The sequence below is a fragment of the Spermophilus citellus genome (genome assembly GCF_964194105.1).
Source record: "Spermophilus citellus genome assembly, chromosome: 10".
Lineage (NCBI taxonomy): Eukaryota > Metazoa > Chordata > Mammalia > Rodentia > Sciuridae > Spermophilus > Spermophilus citellus.
Window position 1 is genome coordinate 62582972 of NC_138197.1, and position 25946 is coordinate 62608917.

General features: G+C 35.2%; 1 protein-coding gene across 2 annotated transcripts in view; it reads right to left on the reverse strand.

Annotated features, from left to right (window-relative positions):
* Window positions 1-871: 871 nt before the first annotated feature.
* The window catches only part of GXYLT1 (glucoside xylosyltransferase 1), a 39847-nt gene continuing 14772 nt past the window's right edge, over window positions 872-25946 (reverse strand). For both annotated transcript variants that reach the window (XM_081311256.1, XM_081311255.1), the window contains 6 exons: window positions 21131-21302; window positions 18180-18305; window positions 16837-17088; window positions 11963-12086; window positions 11517-11689; window positions 872-2782 (listed from right to left, as the gene is read on the reverse strand). In XM_081311256.1, the coding sequence (XP_081167382.1) occupies window positions 2621-2782; window positions 11517-11689; window positions 11963-12086; window positions 16837-17088; window positions 18180-18305; window positions 21131-21302 (1009 nt within the window). In that variant the 3' untranslated portion in view covers window positions 872-2620. The remainder of the gene's footprint in view (window positions 2783-11516; window positions 11690-11962; window positions 12087-16836; window positions 17089-18179; window positions 18306-21130; window positions 21303-25946) is intronic.

Consider the following 25946-nt stretch of genomic DNA (forward strand, 5'->3'; position numbering starts at 1 on the left):
ATAATCCATTCAATGAGAAAAATCAAATCTTAATAGACTCATATCTTGTCAATAACCCAATAGTTTTTTCTTATTTCAAAATCACAATTATAATTGACCTACTAGGCCAGGAATTGTGGCACTCTAACTTCAACCTTAAGGCTGGCAAATAATTTCCAGTGGTTCCCAGACTAGTCAACATCAAAATCACATGAGGTGTCTGTTAAAAACAGAATAATCATGTTACTTGTCTTTGTACCCTGATCCTAACAAACTAACTAAACAATGCCATACTGGAGACATCAGGGAAATCTGCTTAAGGACTGGATATCAGATGAGGCCAGAGGACTGCTGCTACTTTTATTAGGTACAAGACTCTGGAGTTGCCGAAGCATTTACAGTGATGTCTGGGATTTTAAGATACTTCAGCAGAGTGGGGGAAAAAAGAAATAAACAATTCAAATATTGCCCAGTATTAGATTGGAATGGTGAGTACCATTGAACTATGTGCTTCCTACTTTTTTGTAATTTTTAAATCTCTTCTATAATATTTTTTTTTTAACAGACATCATCCTAGAGAGTATATCAGTCTCTAAAGGGTGAAGCTCAGGATATCTAGTTTTAACAAGCTGCCCACAGAGTCTTATATAGCTAAGCAATGGTCTCATTTGTAGACACTTAGAAAGGGTCTTATATACATCAGCCAAAATTTGCAGTTTTAGGATTCTCATTTTCTCAGAGAGCTCAATTTCAACACAGTTCAGGTATTGCACCAAGGCATTCTGCCAAGGAGGTGGGCTCCTGCTCTCTCAACCCATCTGTTCTAGGAGTACTGGGCTGCTTATCCAGCTCTCTTTATTTATTTATTTATTTATTTGGGGGGGGGTGAGAATCAATTAATAATCTGCCTTTTTAAACCTTCCTCTCTCAATCTGTATCTGACTGAACTACAAAGATAGCAGACAACAAAGTACTGACTACTTCTTTCTACAAAGTCCTGATCTACATAAAGGACACTGTGTAGGCCAAACAGCATGATTTTTCCTTCATGAGTTCCCTTCTTCTATTTAAGCATTAAAATATAAAGAGAGAAAAAGAAGATAGCACATAGCGCTTGGTAAAATGAGATATGTGCCCAAGCATGGTATGTACTAACATTCAGAATCTACAATTAACTACATAGCAGTCAAGAACACCAAGAGTAATATTTTTCTCAACTTCAAGGCTTGCTTTGAAAAATTAACTGTCCTGGCCAGGTGTGATGGTGCAAACCTATAATCCAAGCAACTTGGGAGGCTGAGGCAGGAGGATCACAAAGTCAAAGCCAGCCTCAGCAATTTAGCAAGCCCCTGAGCAATTCAGCAAGATGCTGTCTCAAAATAAACTAAAAAGGGCTGGGGTTGTAGCTCAATGGTGAAGTGCCTGTGGGTTCAATCCCTGATATATATATAAAAAAAAAGTGTGTGATGTTAAAAAAGGCAAGATTAACCCAATAAAAATTATTTTTTCTGTAGTTAGATGTAACATTATTCTAATCCAAATCATCCACCAAGTTGTCTAATTTACTTAAGTAAGGCTCTATACATTTGCTTTTCAAAAATACCTTGCAAAGCCATTTTGAGGTAGAAGAAGTTTAAATGAACCACTTTTTCTACTCCATTGTAACTAAATTTACTGATCCAGGAAGTATATAGCTTACATATTTTGGCCCATTGCAGTTTCCACCATCAGATTAGCATTACTATTAAGGTTATCACTTTATTATCAGCATAATATTTTTTGCTTCCAGAATGCCCAGTAAAGCTGAAAATTTTCACTTAAAGTGATTTAAAAAACAAAACAAAACAAAAAACTTCCCCAAATACCTTAGAACCCAGTTTTGGCAAGACAGTTTAATAATACATACAAAACAAAAACACTTTATTTCCCCCTTTCACGCACACACACCACACACACATGCACACACACACACACACACACACACACACACACACACACACACAGAATAATGCCTCAGAGTTTTCACTATTTTTCTTCTTTCTTATACAGCTCAATTTTTCGTGCAGCTTAGTTATAGTCTAAAAATAATTTTCAACACGATTGTCACAAAAATATTGTAGATCGGAGATGAAATGTATAAAGGTACATAGATTGTCAATGGTTACATTGGTTACATCACATTTCTTGAGAAACAGAACCTTTTCTGTCCCTGTAAACATTTTTTTTCTCACATGTTTAAAGTGAGGTTAGTGCTGACATAAAATTATTGCTATACTCACAGCTTGAGTGTCCACCCTGTGTATGAGGTACGTTTTCCATCCATACACCCCTACCATTCTTACTCACTTGAGAGTAGGAGCCAGCAGAACTGTGCAGGCTACACTATAATATTTTCACCAACACTGGAATGACAGCAAGTAATGTTATGAAACATCAGAGATCAAAAAAGTCTATCATTGGAGCCCAAAATTTTAACTTATTCTTCATTACATGAGTACACTGCTCATTTAACTTCTTCAGGAAAAACATTACTCTGGAAATGAGTAATTCCTTCCTAAACACTTCATTCAAGACTATTCCTTCACACTTATCTTCTGCCACTTTGTTGTTTGCATCCATTTAACTTAGCAGTCACCAAGAATCACCTTTCCTTTGGTGGTCTGTCATAACGATCTCGTATGCTTTTCATTAGTTGCTTGATGAATATTTTGTAAATTTTTCCACAGTATGTATGCACTGTCTTTTGTAGTTCCAGTTCTAAAGGTTTTAATAAGGAACGAATGTTGTTATCTTCAAAAGAACACTAGAGGGGGAAAAAAAGAAGAAAAAAAGCAATGATACATATAAAAACTTAATTATTTTCCAAACAACTTCGTCAATTAGTTTAATATTAATAACTTCCATTTAATATCTCACAGAAAGTATATGTTCAACAAATATTTCCAGTGAATTATACCGAACTACTAGAGAAGTCAGACAGTGATGGCAAACCCCTGGGGGAATGAGGAAAAGCTTTTCAGAGAAGGGTAACAGAAACAGCATCCCAAGCCAAGGGAAGAACATGTCCAAAGGCAGAGAAGACCCAGAGATACTGATATAAGATGAGCAATGCTCTGAAGATACCTGGTAAAAACTATTTAAGCTGGACTCGCTTTAAAAAGGCATCCCTTTTTAAAAGGATTTGGGAAATATTTAGGAAGGAATGCTCATTTCCAGAGTAATTTTTTTCCTGAAGAAGTTAAATGAGCAGTGTACTCATGTAATGAAGAATAAGTTAAAATTTTGGGCTCCCAGCATCCCACCCCATTCCACCTTCCAAAAATCTCTCTGGTAACAGTCTTGAGGCTATATTAGAAAGGAAAGATGGGATGCATGAAAATGAGGAATGCAATATGATGACATAGTTTAGCATTTCCCAAAGAGCCCTATCTGCACAAAAGATCCCCACAATAATTACATTTGAGAATTGCTAAATGTTATGCAGTTTTCATAGGGATTCATACTCTCACATAAAAAAGTCCAAAAAGTAAACAATAAATACATCATTAAAAAAATCTATAAACAGGGTTGAAGTTGTAGCTCAGTGGCAAAGCACTTGGCTAGCATGTGTGAGGTACTGGGTTCGATCCTTAGCACCACATAAAAATAAATAAAGGCATCTGTCCACCTACAACTACAAAAAAAAATTAAATACATTAACATCCTGATGAATATATTTGGGAACAGTATGGTAGTAGTTAAGAGAAAATAATTTGTAATCATAGGATTTTCATTAGGTGTATTTTTTAACTCAGTATTTCCTATTAGGCATATTTTCAATTAGAAAGACGGATGGGTCTTGAAAATAAAAGAGTTTACATTAAAATTTGAAGACAGTGAAAAATGCAAACTCACTAAGTAAATTCAGAACCTGAAATCTAAGAGATCCACGTGACCTAAGATTACACCTGAGTTTCACTAGTACATTGAGGGAGGAAGAAGAAATGAAAGCCCCAACCTAAGCACAGTGAGTCAGTCTGTGGGAAGCCACGGGATTCAGCAGTGAAGAGATGCCAAGAAATCCTACACTTCAGCACCACTTGAGCAACAAGACTGTGAACATAAACTGCATGAGAGCATCACTTTTAGGTTGATTTTTAAAAATTAATCCCATATACTGAAGATAAATATCTAAAATTGTTTTGAACATACACACACACACCAAAAAAAAAAAAAAAAAGGAAGAGGAAAAGCTTAGCTAGGAACAATGTAATGAAAATAGTAACAGCACAAAAAGTGGTTGCTACATGTCAGATATCAATCTAAAAGTTTCATATGTATTAATAAATATAAACCTCATAACAACTTCATAAAATAGATAACAATATACCCATTTCACAATAAAGCAACCAAGGCAAGGAGTGAGAATTTTCCTAGTTATAATCCTAGTAAGAGGTGAAGCCAGGATTCTGCCCCAGTAGTCCAACTCCAAGGTCCAAGCACTGAACCACAATACAGCAATGCTTTTCCAAATAAGCCAACAAAACAGTGCTTTAAGTCTTCAAAACTACTGTCAAAGGATGAACCTCAATGAACAATGGGAAACTGAGAAAAGTGCTGTGCTATATATAGATATGCCTAAATGTGTCTGGTGTTGAAGGCAACATTGTCCACTGACATCCCAACATGTACAAAACACACACCTAAATGACTGTGTGACAGGCAAATAATTATGGGAAAACCAAACTGTGATTTTTTTAAACTATTCTGTAACAGTAAAATGAAACATTTAAGAATTAGGGGAAGACTGCTGATTCCTACACAGTACTTGAGATTTGGTTAAGTCGTTTTCATGGGATTTAAATCTGAATGTTTGGTTAAATATTTTTATTCCCTCACCAGTGGAAAAAAAAATTTCTGATAAATATTTTCTGAAATAAAATACAAAGTTGCATAAATTAGAACTCCTTCAGCCCACCATGTGAGACAGCAATTTGACCTTTAATGAAGGATATAAATTATCAAACTTGTATATAGCCTAAAGACACTGCATTCTGTCAGTCACATGAGCTGCACCTATGTGTCCCAGTCCCAAGCCACATGTGTTTGCCTTACTTGGATGGCAGGCCCTTTCCACACTGCAAACTACGCCTGACTCATCCTTCCCTCTACTTCTGAACCTAGTACTCATCATCCTTGGGCTCAGGTCAAATGCCAGCTCCTCTGGAAGCCTCACCCCATGCAGTTAATCATTCCCTCCTTTCATTGGCATAGTACCCAAATTTCTAGAAGTACACAAATTTCTAGAAGATCATGAATATAGATAGATAGATAGATGAAAAGCAGAAAATGAATCATGAGACAATGATGATCATGATTAGGCAATATGAGGCATTTTCACAGAATAAAACATGCATGAAAAGTATGGCAAACTGGCAGTTCAATCCAAAATCCTTGAGTGTCAACCCTATACAAGGAGGTACTGTGCAAAACTCCTTTTCAGACATAATTATGCTAATATAAGTGGTGTGTAAAGTAAATCAAAGTTAACACAGAAACACCAAGGAAATATAACTCTGAATGAAATACATGAAGCAGAAAATACCTCATAGAGTCATAAAATGTTTTGTTCCCATTTTGAATTTGTAATTTTTAAATAATTTTTATTCACTCAACAAACTAATATTTAACAAATATGTATGGACTACAAAAACTGATTTGCTGGCATACATAGCTATGCATTTGCATTTTAAATCTGGTTCATATCCTTTATAATTCATACTATTCACTGCATTCCATGGCTTTGACTAAGCTTCTGTCTGAAACTTGCATAAATACCCTTGTCTGTATGCAATTCTTTAAAAAATTACACTTCTTACTGAATTATAGATAAGGGAAGATAAGAGCACCATAAAAGACTGATTAACTTCATTAAGTTGAAAAATGGATAAATACAAACTGTAGTTAACACAGACCCAAAGCAAATGCAAAAAAATCATTCATTTACTATTTGAAATCATTTAAAAAATAAAATCTATTTTTTAAAAATCAAAAGTAATTAATCAACTTAAAGCAATTACTCATATTTTTAAGGATAAATATTTATAAACCAAAGGAAAACACCCAAACAAAACCGAAGAGATTTAACTTGCTAATAATAGTTTTTAAATGCTCAAGACAAAAGAATTGTGCTTTTACAGGAATGAATTTCTTTTCTATTCTGTACAAAAATCTCAAACCCCTATTAATGTTTTTATTCATTTTTATTATCTTCTGACAATCTGTCATACAACATTATTAAAATACAACATTAGTTTCTGAAGGTATAGAAGGCCTGTTAAATTAAAGTGAAAATCAACACTACACTTCATAATTCTTTAGCAAGTAGAGTCATATCATAAGTGATTATTTAGCAACTTCATCTGTCAAGTTTATGGGACAAGAGACTTAGCAAATAGTACCTGAAAATTGTGGCCTTCAATGCTGTTGGCACCTTGTCCACCACCAGGTTTGGTTTCCAGCAGAAAGCTCTATTCCATTCCCCGTCGTGGTGGACTACCATGCCAACATGGCACAGCACTCCTCGTCCATTTGCTGCCTATCCACTGACTACCTTCACTACCAGGCCAACTGCACAGCTCCATCCTGACCTCCCCAGGACCCTTCCACAGCCTCTGAAGCTTGTTCTCAGTGCAGACTGGCCCACTCACCTGGCAAACTCATACTCATTCCTCAGGACCCAGTTCAAATAACTCCTCTTCAATGAGGCTTCCCCAGGCCCTTCAGGACAAAACTGCTAAGCTTTCTTTTTCTAGTACAGTCTCTGTTACAATGGATCATAGTTAGTGTTTTTATTCTTATTGCTACCTGTGAGGCTATAGGAGACGAGAGGTTTTCAGTCACAAGCAAATGAGAACCTTGTAAATAGGGGTCATAATCTCTTCTAACCCTGACACTTAAACAAAACCAGCACTCCTATTATTTATTAATGTTTTGTCTTCACACCTAAGACTAAGTACAGTCTGGCAGAGCAGGCAGTACACCTGCATGAGAGCTCAGTGGTCACACATACTCCCTATCTAGTGGTGAATGAGCTGACGTGGAGAGCTCCTTGTTGCAGCATAAATCCAAAGCTGTCTGAATCTGCCCACGCCTTGTCTTTAGCATATTCACAGAGACCTGGTTCATTTTCATTCATTTTAAGTATTTTCTAATTTCCCCTGTGATTCCTTCTTTGATCCATTTGTATTTAAGAATGTGTTGTCTGGATCTGGGGATGTAGCTCAGTGGTAAAGCACTTGCCTAGCACATACAAGGGACTCAATCCCTGGCACCACCAAATTTAAAAAAAAAAAATTAATTTCACCTAGATATTTGTATTCATCTAAAAGTACACCTTGTATAATATCCTTCTCAATCCACTTTAATTACCCAAAAGGAGACCATAAAAACAAGAAAAACACACAGAAGAACAGATATCTGGGTTAAGGGAAGAAGAAGGGCATTATAATTTTTTTCCCCCAAGTCATTATAAAGCACATGCTTAAAATAAACCTTATTACAAAAGCAACAAAAAAGATAAAGTAAACAAATAAACAAAGTATGAACATACTTCAGAATAAACAAAATATGTTAAAAGGTATAATATGAAAATTACAAAACATTCCTGAAAGATTAATGGAAAGACAGCCTGCTGTTCTTGGTTAAGATGTCTCAACAACACCGTCTCAGTCTGTTTTCTGTTCCTATAATAAAATATTTGAGATTGGGCTAATTTATAAAGAAAAGAGGTTTATTCCTCTCACTATTCTGGAAATCCAAGAAAATGGTGCAAACATTTGCTACACTTCTATTGAGGGTCTCAAGGAGGAAAGTGGAAGAGTAAACAGGCACATGCAGAAGGTCAGGGGAGCCAGGCTTGCTTTCTAACAACCAGCCCTCTCAAAAAATAACCTCATCTTAGCCAGGTGAGAACTGTAATTCCAGAGACACAGGAGTCTGAGACAGGAGCATTGCAAGTTTGATGCCAGCCTTGGCAATTTAGTAAGATGTCTCAATAATAATAACAATAATAGTGGCTGGGGATATAGCCCTGTGATAGAGCACATCTGTGTTCAATGCCCAGTACGTCAAAAGAAAACTATCTCACACACAAAGGCACTGTTAATCCCTCACGAGAGTGAAGCGCTCATGACTTCATTACTTTCAAAGGCCCTACTACTTCCTCTCAATACCATTACACTGAAAATTACATTTCAATAAGAGTTTTGACAGGGATGAACCACATCCAACACACAGCAACCAACAAATGTCAATGTTCCCCGAGTTAATGTATGAAGCTAATATATTCCCAATAAAATTATCCACAAGCTTCCTTATCGAGTGAAACAAGTTGATACTTATGGGAAAATAAATATATAGTGGCTAGGAAGACACTGAAAAGGACAGGCTATGAAGAAAGGATAGTCCTACCAGATTTTAAAACATATAATAACTAAAACAGTATGACACACAAATGGATAGACCAAAGCAACAAAACAGAAAATACAGAAACCACAAAGAGAATTGCAGTATATTGATAAAGTCAGTATCTCAACTCTTTGCTTTGATAATAAATAAACTTTTTAAATAAATGGTATTGAGACAACAAGGAAGCCATTTGGAAAAGGATCAAATGGTATCCATTCCTCATCCAAAACAAAAGAGTAAAGGTAATAAATGAAATAGTGCATGGGAAATTCTCCTATAACTGGTTCTATCTCCCAAGTGTAGGTAGGAAAAGACTGATAAACTTGATTACATAAAAATTTTTAAACAAACTCTGAAGGGCATGAAATGTCATCAGCAAAGTCAAATTGGGAGAAAATATTCACAGTAATATATCACAGATAAAGGCTAACACCCACAATATACAAAGAACTTTTAACAATTAAAGGGAGGATCAGAACTCCCTTATGAAAATAGCTGTATAATTCCGTACATATGCTAAAAATCACTGAATTATACACGTGAAATAAGTGAACTCCATACTTTAATAAAATTATTTTTCAAAAACCTATAGAAGAATAGATGAAAGACAAGAAAATTCATTCCCCCAAATATTAAAGTGGTTCTTAAATATATAAAAAGATATTCAACTTCACTTGTAATAAGACCAATGCAAATTAAAACTCCACCAAGATTCAGTTTCTGAACTGACAAATTTTTTAAATCTTGATAATACATTCTATTAATAAGGATGTGGGCAATAGGCTGCCTCATGAACTGTTGGCAGGAATGCCAACAATCCTTACAGAGGGGAAACAGGCAATATCTTCACTATAATAATCTCACTCCAAGAATTTACCTTGAAGATTCACCTCCCAAATACACATACACACACAGCAAGGCTACTGCACACTGCTACATTATTTATAATCCAAAACACTAGCATCTACCAAATGTCCTAACATAGAGATTGGTACAGATATTTCCAAAATATTTTAAGTAAGGGGAAAAATAAAACCCAAAAAACAAATGAATACACATACTACCCTTTATGTAAGAAAAGAAAAATTATGAAATTATAAAACAAAATTATAAAATTATAAAACAAGCATTCACACATCTTCCCTTCTTACAAATAGAAACCTAGGCACACAAACCAGAAAACGACACTGGAAACTGTGGGGGAAGAGGGTTGGCGGGTAAGGGACAAGGAAAGAAGTGTTACATCTGAGTAAACCCTTACGTGGCTTTCACTTTTTGAAGTGTATTAATATTCCATATACCAAAAATATTGTATCAACAAGAGTAGAAAATAAAAGCTAAAACTAAAAACTTTCTGAAAAGAAAAAATGGACCCCAAATTTCCTTCAAATAAATAAAATAATTACATTGAAAGTGAAGGACAAAGAACTACTTCAGGTAACTTCTGAACACAGTATTGAGTGTTTACCCTTGTTCAGGAGCAGGGGAGGAGGAAAAAGGGCTGGAAACAAATCCAGAACACTTCAGTAGGTTGGTTTTGCGGGGTGGGGAAGTGAAGGTAATGGCAGAATGAAACATTTCTGAAATCACTTTAAGTGTATTATGGGGTTAAGCAAATAAGGAAGTGTATTAATGTTAGAAGTAAGGATTCTAGGGGCTGGGTTTGTGGCTCAGCGGTACAGCACTTGCCTAGCATGTGTGAGGCCCTGGGTTCGATCCTCAGCACCACATAAAAATAAATTAATTAACTAAATAAAGATATTGTGTCCATCTACAACTAAAAAAAGGAAGCCAGGATTCTAATGGTAGAGTTAAAAGGGGATAAAATATAGGGTAGAAGAAAGCAAGAAAGAGCTTGAAGGAACAGGCTAGAAGTGGAGAATCAATGAGAACATCTGACTACATGTCTGAGTTCACATCTCCTGTTGTCACTGAAGGGCTCCAAAGCAAAGACATTTTTGTAGCAATAAATAAGCCTAATATCCAGAGCCACAAAAGGGCACAAGAGCACCTTTGTTGGATGACTAATTTCAGAGATAGGGCAAGGAAAGTATTAGATAAACCTAGAGTATTTTGTTGGGACAGAAAATAAAGAGGTACTCAAAAAACTATTGGGATATGTCAAAATGGCACAATAAGTAGCCAAAAAATGACTCTCCAGGACAAAATCTGAAACAGCTTCAGCACCAACACAGAAGAGAAGAATATTATAAATCACTGGGGGAAGGGGAATAAGTACCAAAGATTCATACCAATTACATATAAATGAATAATAGGGCAAAAAAGGAGGGCTAGGTTCTTCCTTACAGAAGAATGCAGAATCCCAGATGATATGTGGAAAGAGTACTAGAACTGGACAATCATCAATATGCAATTGCCATAGTAAAGACTGATCTCAGCAAGAACCAACAATGAATGCTAAATCTAGTAGGGAATCTAGGGGCGGGGAAGTTGTGATAAGAAGCAGAGCATCTGCATGATTTCTGAGACTGTCCCTACAGACTTCTTGCAAGAGGAAAAATTATTATACTGTGGAGAAATTAAAAACATTTTGATGGAGTGATCAACATCAACAAGGGGCAGACAAAAGTGACTTTGTTCAGGAGTGCACATCCTGAACCTAATCAGAGGGAGCGTCAGATAAGCAAAATAAAGAAAATTCTAATTTAAAAAGAGAGTGATGGTAGTGGCAGCGAAAGGGTGCTATTCTCCAAAAAACAAACAAACAAACAAACAAGATCTTAAAGGACAGTGAAAAACTGTTCCTTGATCAACAGAGAGTACATATATAGAAACACATGAAATACCAGAATCAAATTTTCAGAGTTTAATATTGGTATTATGGTTAATAAGAGAACTTATTCTTAGTAAAACACACAGGATTTTAGGGGTGAGAGGCTAACAGGCAAATGGTTCAGAAAAACACAATGTATAGGGGAAAAAAACAATGACAAAGCAAATAAGGCAAAAATGTTAATAACTGATGAACCTAAATAAGGGATTTATGAAAATTCTTTGCATTTTTTTTGTCAACTCTCCATAATAAGTTTGTATGTTTTTCCAAATGGGGAAAAAAAAAAAAAACTTACATTTCTCAGTGCTTCATAAACAGCTCTAAATGCCGGCTGCTTATCATCGTGGTAAACACCTCTGTTCCCGTGAAGAATAAAGATTCCTTCATCTTCTGCTTCTTGGCAATTGCTTCCATATATACAATGATCTGGTCGATAATTCCATTGACACGGAAAAACAAAAAGGCTTTCTAATATTTAAAACAAACAAACAAAAATGAAACAAATACTAATTCTACAGAATCAACATTTTGCAAAACATTTAGTTTAAAAATATAACTCTTACAAAATAAGACTTAAAATAGTATAAAATACAGGTGGCATTTAAATCTCTCCAACTAAATCATATTCAAGAAAAGTTTTACTGTGTCTCAAATATAAGTAACAACCAATAATAAGTCAATATCAATATTCTGTGATTTTTTTTTACAAATGCAAAGAACAAAGGAAATTTAAATGATTACCTGGATTATGAAAAAACATAATATTCAGTAGATCTTGATCACCCCACGTGATGTTTAATTTGTATTTTTTAAGCAATGGCATAAGTATATCTCCCCATTTTAGGTGTACAGTTGTCATATCATTCTGTTGATAAAACATTAAAGAGTCTCAGAATTCCAATTTTAAATGGCATCATGATAGTTCCTGATTCTTCCTTTAGCAACCATTACATAGGCACAAGGAGAAATGCAAACTCCTTCTGCTACAAAACCAAGTGATATTTATAACCCTAATTGTGAGAAGAGCTGTCTAGTAGGAGAGGGGAAGATAGCAAAAGATCTGAAGTTACATGTAGGAGTAATAAGACTAATAAATCCAGGAAAGAAAAAGTAGTAATAGTTTGATTATAACTTAATCACTACTTTTTTTTTTCTTTTGTGGTGCTGGTGATCAAACCCAGGACCTCATGCATGCTAGGCAAGTGCAATATCACTGAGCTACATCACCAGTCCTACATCTCAATTTTAAGAGGAGGACCATGAAAAGGTGAAAGTTTTCAACTTAATAAGAAAAAAATTTTAATATGACTATAAATACTAATATACATGTACACTTGTTTCAAATACATTTTTTAAAAGGTCCATTGAATATACAACCAAGTTTATAGTGTCACTTCTCACAAAGGCATGAAACTTGAGAGAGAGAGCAGAGTAGGCACTTGTCCTTTGCATACATTGAATTATTTGATTGTTTATAAGAATAATTTTGCTTTGTAAATTCTAAAACCAGAAAAATCTAGTTCTAATTTCAGCAAATCTATGACCAAAATGAATACTGCATTAAGACCAATGAGCTTCATTTTAAAATTGTGTATGCTTTTGAAAATAGATTCATTATCATTGTCAGCCTACCCATAAATATAAAATTTACAAGTGTCTATTCATATTATGCTCCAATAATGCTAGAAACTGGGAACTCATTAGTTTCCCAGGATTCATTAATCCACACCCTTTGGCAAGATGCTCATTGGTATTACTCTGCTCACATGGCTATCTACATCAACACAAATACTCCATCACATACATCTTTCAAATACATAAAAATAAAGTTTGCCCTTTTCATACCAAATATTCTCTTTTTCAATATTTTCCAATAATTCATTTATGTTTTCATTTCTGAAACATTCATCTGACTGTTCTTTGCCAGTTACTAGCCACTGAGGTGCTATTCTATGCACTGTGCTAAATATTCTGAATACAAAGCTGTACAAGAGATGCATCTGCCCTCAGTAGGTAAAGAAGACAAAAACACTTTACAAAGTAATATGTAGCCAGACAGGAACAGGGTACAGTAAACATATAAGGAATGTGTTCCTAAGGGCCTAGTTCACATTATTTGTTTTTTCTCTATTTTTTAAAAAAATAATAATTCTAATTTTTTTTTAAAAGAGAGGAAAGAAATACTCCAGTAAGGATTCAAAACTACAAATATCATAACCCCAAATACAAAGTAATAGCTAATTAATGTGATATCATTGTCTATCAAGTATTAAGAGATACAAAGAACAAAAAAAATTTTTACTATTTAAATTTTTGCAGGGGCAAGGGATACAGGGGATTGAACCCAGGAGCACTTTACCACTGAGCTACATCCTCTAAAAAAAAATTTTATTTTGAGATAGGGTCTCACTAAGTTGCTTAGTGCCTCGATGAGTTGCTGAGTCTGGCCTTGAATTTATAATCCTCCTGCCTCAGTCTCCTGATTAAATTACACTTTTTAATATATGTAACTATCTGTGGGAGGTGAGGGAAATGTTTGTCAAAGGTGCAAACTTCCAGTAATAAGATAAGTAAATTCTGGAAATCTAAAGTACAGTATGGTGACTAGAGTTAATAATACTAACACAGATACCTACAATTTAAGAAGAGAAAGTTTAAGTGTCCTTTCACTCCAGACACACAAATGGTACTCTGAGTGGTAACAAATGCATTAATTTGACTGCGGTAGTCAGTACATTGTTTATACTTATATTAAATCATCATGTTATACATCTTAAATATATAATATACAACTGGTTATTGAGTTATAAAACTAGTCATTGTTTCCTATCCTTATAGTTTATTACTGCTAATAACTTTTGTCAATTCAACATTTTTTAATAAAATGTTTTTGAAAAACCTTTAAAAAATAAAAATATGTTACAATATCAGGTTGGAACTAACCAGCCATGAATAGTGAGAACTTGGTGATAACAAAGCAAATAAATACTCTAAAATAAAATCTTTATCCTAAAGGGGTAATCTTGTGCCTTTCCATGTGATAAGAATTATGGGATGACATCCACATATCTGTTTGTAACAATATGGGGAGCAACTGGAAATAATTCAGTTGTATGGCTAAAAATATAAAACTTTAGATGGGAAAATAAATTTAAAATCCATAAAATTTATGGAATCATCCCAGGAATCATAAATACAACAATATTTGAAAATGAAGTAAATCTGAACATGGTTTCACAGGCCAATAATAGGTCATCTGTAACATACAGCAGTAGGTCTGAAGTAAACTGGACCTACTGAACTAGTGTGCAATCAAGTCTCTCATCTTTTTTTTTTAAGTCATTAATGCACAGAAGAAAAGAAAGTTTGAAAGTTTAGAGATTATTTCAACTCCTTTTCTACATTTCCAACTAGCTACAACATATCACAAACAAAAGGAAAAGTGAAATGGGAGAAACAATTGAGGTATTTAAGAACAGCATCTAATTAAGAAGAAAAAATAGTAATGGACTTAAAATTATATAGCTATATTTTAATTTTTTAAATCAAATAATATTATAATAAACTATCTCTAGTTCTTTGCAACACTAAATTTCTCAAAATTCTATAAATTTCAAATGCAGTTACTGAGCAGTACATTATTTCTTAGCAGATAATCTTACAGCACCATCTTCTGGTATAATATTACCAAGCATGGTCTAACAATCACAAAATCAAAATCATGTTATAATGCCAGTTTTACTCAGTAACACATCATGGACCATGAAATTTAAAAATTCAAAATACAGTAACAAACTGGATACCTACAGATGTTTGTTCTGTGTTAAGAAAGAGCAGAAGTCACCTAGCACTAGTCTCGTTAATGCATTCAACTCTGGGAGAAAAAAACTGAGATGGAATCAAGATTTTCTAAAGGTTCAGAAACTGGAAGGCTAAAAGAATGAGGCTTACTAGAGTAATAGGATGTAAGGGCAATCGGTACTATCAAGACTTCCCAGACTGGCCGGGTACAGTGGCACAATCCCAGTGACTCGGAGAACTGAGACACGAGGATCACAAGTTTGAGGTCAGCCTGGGCAACTTAGAAAACCTCTGTCTCAAAATGAAAAATAAAAAGGACTGGGGATGTAGCTCAGTGGCAGAGTGCCCCTAGGTTCAATCCATAGTACTGGGTGAGGTGGAAAGAAGACAGTTCTAAGACTGAAATGCTGACACGCGGTGGTGATTGCTACAAGCCATATAGCCGCCCATACCAAAGGAAAGAAGGAAAAACTCTAAATGAAGCAAAGATTTAAATCCAGCATGTACAAGGGATAAATAAATTCAACAATGTAAATTCTATCTACCAGAAATCATAGAAAAATATGAGATAGGGCTGGGGTTATAGCTCAGTGGAAGAACACCTGCCTAGCATTCATGAGGCCCTGGGTTCAATAGCGACAAATGAAAGAAGGAAAGGAGGGGTAGAAGGGAAGAAGGGAGGAGAGAAAACCATATAACAAATAAGCCCATATAGATAGCCATGTAAACATATACAGAGACTCACAAGACGTAATATCCCTTAATGTTTAATTTAGTCCTAATTAGTTAGAAAGGAATAAATGGTGGGTATTTGCTCAGAAGGTACTGTTTTTAGCTAACATTTAAAATCTGCTCCCTCAGACTGGGGAGGCATCTCAATGGCAGAGCATCTGCAGAGCATGGCCAGGCTCCTGATTCAACCCCAAGCACAGCAAAAAGAAAACAAAGAAGAAAAGAAAACCTGCTTACTATGTGCCATGCTCTGTACTAAACATTTTTAATCAATTTCTTTTAAACTAACTCAGATAAGTCCATTTACTATCTCTGCTTTTAGCTGAGAGAACTGACGTTCAAAAGCTAACTAACTGGCCAGTGGTTAAGAAGTACCCTGGTGGCAAAGCTATACAGAAAGCCAATTTGACCTCAGAGTCCACAAACTATAACGACTTACAACTTACTGTACTCAAACTAACCTGCCTAAACTTTACTCAGAACATAGTGATGATTCAGAGTACCTCACCAGTGAAATTAAATAATCTGACTCTTTTACTGATCCCACAATTTGATGAGAAACACACAAGGATGTTTTTAACTTTCAATATAGCAGCATAATACAACATTTATATATGTCAGCCACCATTTTCACTCATTTAATCCTCACAAAAAGCCCTAGGACACTGGTACTGCCATGCCACCATTCTACTTCACAGACAGAAAACTTAAGCCTGGAGATATGATCAAAATGTAACCAAAATAACTGAATAACAAAAAAAAGGTGCCAGACCAACAGCTGTAGTCTATATCCTTAACCACAACCCTGTGTTGCCCTAAAAAACATCATACTACTGGTTCCAGTGTCCTGCAGGGAGAGCCAGGGTGATGGTGCCCACTGCTCTTCCTTGTATGTGACACCATCCAGTTCCACCCACTCCATTAAAGAGCACACTGTGGCCACTTTTTTCTTCAATAATTCTATGTAAATAGAAAAATTCTGAATAGTCTGGACTTTAATAAAAGGAAACTAAACTATAAAGCAAATAATTTCAAAAGAAAACCAGAAAAATATCAGCCAAGCACCCGCCTCAGCGATTCACCTTGAAGTACTTCCTTCTCATCCGCGTCATGTTCATCAGCATTACTCCAGAGTTCACTCCGGTCTTCCCATAGTATGGATGCCTGGCAAAGCGATTGTACCATCCAATTCGAGGCTCCTCATGTTCTGGGGCCATTGCAGCAATTTGTGTGGAATTGAATTTCTTTAGTAAAGACCAAATATCATCAACTGGTCGTAAAAAAAGGATATCAGTGTCGACATACAGTAGCGAATCAACTTCTTTCAGGATTAACTGTAAGGAGAGATATTTGAAACATTAACTATGTATTGATTTAATTTAAAAACATAAGAGGATCTAATTATAGAAAATATACCAAAGAGATAAGCTAACTAACATTAATTTTTAAAGTAATTTTTCTTAAATTTTTGAAAACAGCATAAAGAAGATACTATGCTAACTTTCATATCAAATTTCAAGAAGCTAAGCAAACAAACCAAAGCCAAAAATTCAAAACTAACAATCGGGAGGATAAAAGCATTATCCTCAAAAGATCAGAAAAGGAATGTTTTTCACAATGAAAAAATAACATTAACATATGGTAGATTCTTATTTCAAATCTAAATTTCCAATCATGAAAAAGTAAACCAATACAAATTAAGATCTTCTGAATTTGTCCCCCTCAGCCTGTGACATCAACCCCTACATCACTTGGTATCAACTAGTAAGAGTCATAAAACCAAACTGGAAGCCAGCCTTCCATTTCCAGAGTCGTTGGTTTTATTTCCATGCTTACTATCTCCTGATAAGTAAAAGAAAATGTGCACTTAGGAAGGGTGAAGAATTGTCTTAGAAGAAAAAAAAATTGGCCATGTTCCACTTTTTGAGATACACTATGTCTCCTACATGTACCTTCCACAGAGACGTTCAAGGATAATTCCCCAAGCTGTACGTGCAGTCTGCAACCTAAAGTTAATACTATCAATGTACATCACTGGTATCAGACCTGGTTCCATTAACATCTGACCTCTATTCCTTCTTACAAAGAAAACCATTCAAAGCAACTGAATGAGTTACACTTATAAGAAACATTATTTTGACAATAATTACTAAAAATTTATTTATTTTTGTGTGGAACGGGGATGGAATCTAGGGCCTCACATATCCTAGGCACTCTACCACTAAGCTACATCCTAGACCCCAAATTTTTCATTTTTAACATCATTTTTATTACAGTTTTGATTTACTCTATATAAATTTTTTCTAAATATCACATGCACGTGTGTATTTGTTTAATTAGATTTATATATTAACTCCTCATAAATAATCAGTGTAAAAGTAAGTTTTAAAACAACAACAACAACATTGTGGCAGAAAAAACTTACTGGCAAGAATAACCTCTGGGAAGCACATGGTTTAAAGAGTTTTTTCCACTCCGCTGCATTCTCACTTGGAAAGGTAATGGGGTATAAAGTGTAATTAAATGTTTGTAGAAATGACCAACTGTCAAGCTGAAAAATAAAAAATAATATTTTCTTTAAAAAGAAACCAGTTTAGACTTGTTTTACTTTCAATTTTCTCCATAATATCATAAACCAATAGTTTAAAACAAAAGAGCTAAAAATTAAGATCATGTACATCTTATGTTATACATTGAAAACAAAGAACTCTTCCGTCATTGTCCTTGTTTTTATTCAAAGCCTAAAAGCCATAGTAATATGCCAGAAAGACTTCACCCTTCAGATCCACAAGACACAATCAATTTATGAGCGTATGAACCAAAAATATTAGAAAGTTGAAAGAGCTTTGTAAGCTTTCATGTCCCTTAACTTTACATAAATACATACTCTGAATCCCTAAACAAAATAAGGTCAGAAAAATTAGGTACTAATCTTATTAACAAAATATGTATAATAAAAATGTTTACACTCAAAGTCAGACTAACATAAAACTAGTTTGTCCATTTATATATAGTTTCAATGTGCGTGAGAATTTGACAAAAAAATTCTAATAATTATACATCCAATGACAGTTCTTTAAAAATTATAAAAAGAAAAATATACCTAAAAATCTATAATGAACATATTCCTTGAACTGTTTCAAACTCAGGTAAGCACTTACTATCTATTACTTTTGCTTTAACAGAATTGTTTTTGATTAGTTTTTTGGGTTTTATTTTGATTTGCTGTTGCCCAGGCTGGCCTCAAACTCCTGAGCTCAAAGGATCTTTCTGCCTCTGCCCCCTGAGTAGCTGGCACCTCAGGCACATCCACCAGTCTATCAGGCCTGGCTTTGAAATTGTTGATTCAAAGTACCCAAAGAGCAGCCAGAGACAATGAGGAGGAGGGGATGGCACGGCAGGAGACTAACTAGTTTCTATAGCAGGTTGTTTTAAAAAACAATCCATATAAAGATGATCTTTCTGAGTTATAATTGTGTTTAAGGAATTTTAAAAATTAATATATTCCAACATAGTTTATGTGAATACCTGCATCAATACTCCGCTTTGGTGTCTCTGTTGATTATTTTAAAAGACCAACCTTTTTATTTTGCCTCCCAACTTAGAGACCCTTTCAATACAAATTTCAAAATAAAATCTTTTGCATAAAAATGCAAAAAGAAAATGCAAAATGCAAAAAGAATACTTCTAACATTATAATATTTAGTTATTTTTTGATACGAAAAGCATGTCCCATCAAATAGTTGATATTCTTTCATCAAAAGCAAAATCAAACATTTTTAGGATTGCTTATTATAATCAAAGAAAATCTAAATTTCAAAACGTGGTATAGAGGCTACATCTAAGGTGAAAGAATTAATGATTTACTTTTTAAAAATTACCTTTTCAAGTGTTTCCACAATGAGTAGCAGTAACTTATACAACAAGATTTATTACTCAGTATTTTTTAAAAACAATAAAACAATCCAAAGAGATCAAGATCACTAAAGTATGTAACAAAAATGTAGATGCCAGAAATATTTTCAAGTTAAGTAAATTTCTACACCTCTTGGAATCAAAGATTTAGACAGAAAAGTAAAAGACTTGAAATCACAAGTGGTATTTTTCCCTTGACATGCAAAATGAACTAAAAAAATAGACCAAGCATCAAAATCCAAATAAGGTTGAAAGTATAATTTAGTGGGTGTGGGGCTGGAGAATGAGAGAGAATTAATAGTCATTAGAATATCACCATATCACAAATATGTTCTCTTAAGAGAATATCATGCAAAGCAAAATAAGCCAATCCCAAAAAAAAAAAAAAGGCAAAATGTTTTCTCTGATAAGTGGATGCTGATCCAGTGTGTGGTTGGAGGGTCGGGTAGGGAAGAATGAAGGAACTCTGGATTGTGCAGAGGGGGAGTGAGTAGCTGTAGAAATGGGAAGGGCAGTAGAAAGAGACAGACATTATTACCCTATATACATGTAGAGCCAGAGGAATGAGAAGTTATGCTTCATTTCTGTACAATGTGTCAAAATGCATTCTACTGTCATGTATCACTAATTAAAACAAATTTAAAAAAATTTTTTAAACACAAAAAATAAAAATGTTCTCCCTGTATCTGATCTCCAATCCTTTCTTTAAAAAATATTTTTTAGTTGTATATGGACACAATACCTTTATTTGATTTATTTATTTTTTTGTGGTGCTGAGGATTGAACCTAATGATGCTCTACCACTAAGCCACAAACCCAGACCCTGATCTCCAATTCTTGCCCAGTAATTCTTGTTCTTGTTAAGGTTACAAAGCTGCCCTGATTAAAAAGTATATTATCTACCCTAACAGTTAGGCATGGCCATATTTACTAAATTCAGACTAAGAGAATACTGGATTGGCAGAAATGTCACAGCTCTGCCTAAAAGTATCCTTAAAGATAGGGAAGGGATTGCCCTTCTGCGCTCATTCCTCTCTCCTCATTTAGAAAGACTACAGGTGTGACAGCTAGAACTTGAGTACACATCTTGGATCATGAGGTTGAAGCCTCATGCTGAAAATGACTCAGCCAAAATCAGGAAAAAACAGAGCCCCTACTACAGAGGCTACTTTTATATGTGAGAGTAATAAACTTGTATCTCGTTAATCAAAATATCCTGGAACTGTAGTAGGTAAATTAAAATCTTTATGCGTGGCAAAGGACTTTAAGTTGCCTACTCCTGTTCACAGACAAACCTTCCTCTGGACTCCTAGGGGAGATAACTACAAGGAATACTCTCCAGTCTAGGAGGACAGAGTTACAGAAAAAATATTTTTGCACAATGAAGGAATAAAACAAAACTAGTATACTGTATATTAATATTCAACTCTATGACCATGACTAAGGCTTAAAAATACTTACTCTGTCTTTAAAGCTATCATGTAGTTGGTCCTCAGCAAAAATATGGAACTGAAGAGGTTTGATGCTGAAAATGATAGCTGACTTCAGCATAGTTAGAGTTTCTTCCAGTCTTTCACCACAGGCCACTACAGCAAGATGCATTTTCTCAGGAGGCTCTATTTTCAGACTGTACCTAAGAAGAAAGAAAAACATATTTTCCAACAGTGTTAGCACATTTACAGGAATATGGTGTTTCTTAACCATGTTCAAAAACAGAAGTTCAAAACTTCTATTTAAAAAGGCAAAATAAATAAATAAATTACAACGCAGAATCAATCAATCATATATTTCTGTACTTTCTCTACCGATATTGCTCACTAGGAATCACTGAACACAAAAAATTAATACTTTCTCACTTCTCCCAAAAATAAACGACAGCATCACTGTCATTGCCACGTAGGATATAAGTTAATTCATTACTCATTCTGGATACTTTAGGGCCTGAGGGCTTAATTCTCTCAAGGAGCCTGTGGAAGAAAAAAAAAAAAAAAACTTAAAACATTCTTATTTCATCTAAACCCTTCCCACACCAACTTCCACTAAACAGCAGACCCCTGTGAAGCAAATCAGCCATAATTTCATCCATAAATATTTCGGTATTACATCTAGCCTTAAACCATGGCCAATAACAAGAAATTTCCTTTACATACTATTTTTAAATGTCACACATTCGGTTCCATTGACCAAATATTCAGCAAGACACAAACATTTCTAAGAAGACCTAAAACATACCAGCACTAATGTGTCTTTGTGGAAGGAGAGATGTCCTGAGTACATCATGGCCAACACTGCCACAACCCCTTCCAACACAGAGTAGCACAGACTCCAGGCTTAAGTGGCCCGAAACCTCCTTGACTCTGCTGTGCCACTTCTCTCACTCCGCTGGTGTGGGTATGGCTGGGTCTTGCTTAGTGCCCTCCATCCATTCCCACTAACAGTGTTAAAAACAAGTGGGACCCCTTCCCTTCCTTTGTCTGTACCCTCTGTCCCTTCCCCTCTTTCTGTTGAGCCCACCAGTTCCTAACATGGAACCTGTATTTATGACAGGGGACATGAACCCAGTTCCTCTCAAAGAAGTGGAAGCCAAAGAGAAAATTGAAGATAAGGAAATCAAAACACAATTGTACAGAACTCTGCCATCTCATCTTCCTTAGTAACTGCCTCCAACTCTGGTGGTAAAACATCATTAAAACATCATGATCTGAGAATTTCATTACTATATCAGATTGCTTAACTGGCCATAACAAGATCTAACCCACAAATCAAAAACTAAGAAAAGATTTTAGACATAAACTATAATGGTCCTATGTTGTGCACAAAATTCTCCACATATGGAAATAGGTATAGTAAACTTTCCTCCAGAGGAAAAACTCCTCCCTATCTCAGTCCCAGGGACGACTCCTCCCAGGCCTTTTAGCAAGAGCTGTTTTGGTCACACTGCCAGCACTCTCTCTACCAATCTCTGCAGGGATACTGTCAACCTCATTACATTTTTTCTTTCTTTAGGTGTTCCTTTTCAGTAAAAGCAATAAATGATAGCACAGACTCCAACACCTACATTGACAAAATGAAACATATTTTAAAAATGTCTTTACCCACACCCCAAGGAGAGGAAACTCAATTGTAACTCGAAGAAATATAAAATAAACCATACACAGTGGCGCACACATGCAATCCAGCGACTTGGGATGAGGCAAGAGAATTTCAAGTCGGAGGCCAGACTCAGCAACTTAGCAAGACCCTATCTCAAAATAAAAAATAAAAAGAGATGGGGAGTACTCAGAGGTAGGGCACCCCTGGGTTCAACCCCCAGGGGGTTGGAAAAAAGCAATCTAAGCTTCTACACTAAGGAAGCGATAACTAAAACTTAACTTAACAGTCATGGGAAGCAGCCATTCATTCTGGAAGAATGGTCTACCAACCATTCTACCAACAGAATGGTCAACTCTATTCAAGAATAGGCTAATTTTAACCACAGTATGAATTAATATCCTTATGGGTTTAAAGAAATGTTATCCAAAAAAAATTGAAAAATCAAACCTATTTTTCTATTTAATTTGAAGAAATTCTTTGGATAACTCAAAGATAATACCAGGGGTTCCCATGGTTAAATGTGGCATAACCTGAGCACCAAAAGTGTTACAGTAATGAGCAACATATCAGATGTAAAAAATGAAGCCATGACTCCAAATAATATTAAATAAAGGAGCGAGGGGAGGTAACCTTCTGTTTTAAAGATGAATACTAGCTGGGTACGGTGGCACCTGCCTGTAATCCCAGTGGCTGGGAAGGCAGAGGCAGGAGGATCACAAGTTCAAAGCCAGCCTCAGCAAAAGCAAGGTGTTAAGCAACTCAGTGAGACCCTGACTCTAAATGAAATACAAAATAGGGCTAGGCATGTGGCTCAGTGGTCAAGTGTTCCTACATTTAACCCAGTACAAAAAAAATTTAAAAAGATAAATACCAAATGATAAAAGCAGAAAGAATGACATAATTATATAATCACTATCTTGCAATCATCTTTTTTTTTAAATACCTTCATTCTATTTATTCATTTGTATGTGGTGCTGAGGATCGAACCCAGGGCCTCACATGTGCTAGGCAAGCACTGTACAGCTGAGCTATAGCCACAAGCAACAAAGTATTTTCTCACTTGTTACAAAGAGGATAAAGATACTGCTACAGTATAGAAATGGGAGAATATAATTGCAACCATGTGATCAGATCTAGCCAATAAATGTTAAGCTCATGACATCAGCTGTCTTCTGACAGTATGATCAAAGAAGACTATCTCCTATGCAGTAAACTGGTCCCCAATCCTAAATCTAACCATGAGGAGACAGGCAAATACAAATTAAGGGCCATTCTGCAAAACACAACAAAAATGTCATATCACAAAAGACACCATTACCACTATCACACCCCCCAAAAGGCCAGAGAATAGTTCTAGGATAAAGAATACCAAGTAGATCTAATAGCCGAGTACAATGTATGATCCTTGACAGGGTACTAAATGGGAAGGAAAACCTATAAAGGCAATTAGCCGGGCGTGGTGGCGCATGCCTGTAATCCTAGCAGCTCGGGAGGCAGAGGCAGGAGGATCGTGAGTTCAAAGCCAGCCTCAGCAAAAGCAAAGCACTAGGCAACTCAGTGAGATCCTGTCTCTAAACAAAATAGGGCTGGGCATGTGGCTCAGTGGTCAAGTGCCCCTGAGTTCAATCCCTGATACCACCCTCCCCCCCAAAAAAAAAGAGAGAAAAGAAAAAAGAAATATATGTTCTATCAGTATTAAATAATGTGAAGTGACAATTTTATTATGGTTATATTGGAAAATGCCCCTGTTCTTAAAAGATAAATGCTAACTACATGTATTTAGGAGTAGGCCATATGGCTACAGTTCCCTCAACTGGTCTAGCCAAAGAAAATGTCAAAACGTGACTAAGAAATGAACAACTAAGTAAGGATGCATGATGTATTCACTGCACTATTCTTGAAACCTTGTGGACTTGAGACTTCTAAGAGCAAAAAGTAGGAGAGGGGGAGCACACAAAAAAGTTAGTACTTAAAGAATGTTTTGAATGACAAATGCTAATACAAATACTGTTAACAGATTTCAAACCCTTAGAAATTGCCTTCTAAGTTTATGAAAATTTCTACTAGCGGAATTATAACAACTTTTCTTCTCAATTTTTATTCAGGCAGCATGGATGGCTTCCAGTGTTTTCTTGTAGCCTATTAAGTTAGTATGCTCTCTATAAATAAATGATGTATAATATTTAGAATAGGAAATAGCATTAAAATGAAGTATATAAAGTCAAATAACAAAATAAAATTTCTAATAATAATCTCCCCAAACTAAAAAATACCTGCATGTATCTTTAAACACTTGTGATTGAACAAATGGAAAACCATATTTTCAACAGCAGAATTAATCCGACATAACTTTCCTACGTGTACATACGAATACATGACCATTGTAACTTCACATCATGAACAACCACAAGAATGGGAAGTTATACTTCATGTATGTATGATATGTCAAAATACATTCTACTATCATGTACAAAAATGAACAATTTTTAAAAAAAATTATAACATAGAAAAAAAGAAAAGAAAACCAGATTTTGAAACACTAACAATAATATCCTTAAGATCTAACTTTTTAAAAAAATCCTATTAAAAAAAGACTTGTAAATTGAGCTGCTATAAACATTGATGTGGCTGCATCACTATAGTATGCTGATTTTAAGTCCTTTGGGTATAAACCAACAAGTGGGATAGCTGGGTCAAAAGGTGGTTCCATTCCCAGTTTTCTGAGGAATCTCCATACTGCTTTCCATAGTGGTTGCACCAATTTGCAGTCCCACTGGCAATGTATGAGGGTACCTTTTTCACCACATCCTCACCAACTAGGGAAGAATAACATTACCTTAGATTAGGATTAGGTAGAGGGAAGTGATGGGAGTGGAGGGGAGGGGATATGGGGGGAGGAAAGATAGTAGAATGAAACAGACATTATTACTGTATGCATACATATGTCATGTATAACTAATTAAAACAAATAATTTTTTTTTTTTTTTAAAAAAGGACTTCTGAGGCTGGGGTTGTGGCTCAATGATAGCTTGCCTAGCATGTGTGAGGCACGGGATCTGAGTCTCAGCACCACATATAAATAAATAAAGGTCCATCAACAACTAATATTAAAAAAAAAAAAAAAAAAAAAAAAAGGATTGTGGCTAGGGATGTAGCTCAGGAACTGTGGCTAGGAATGGTAGCG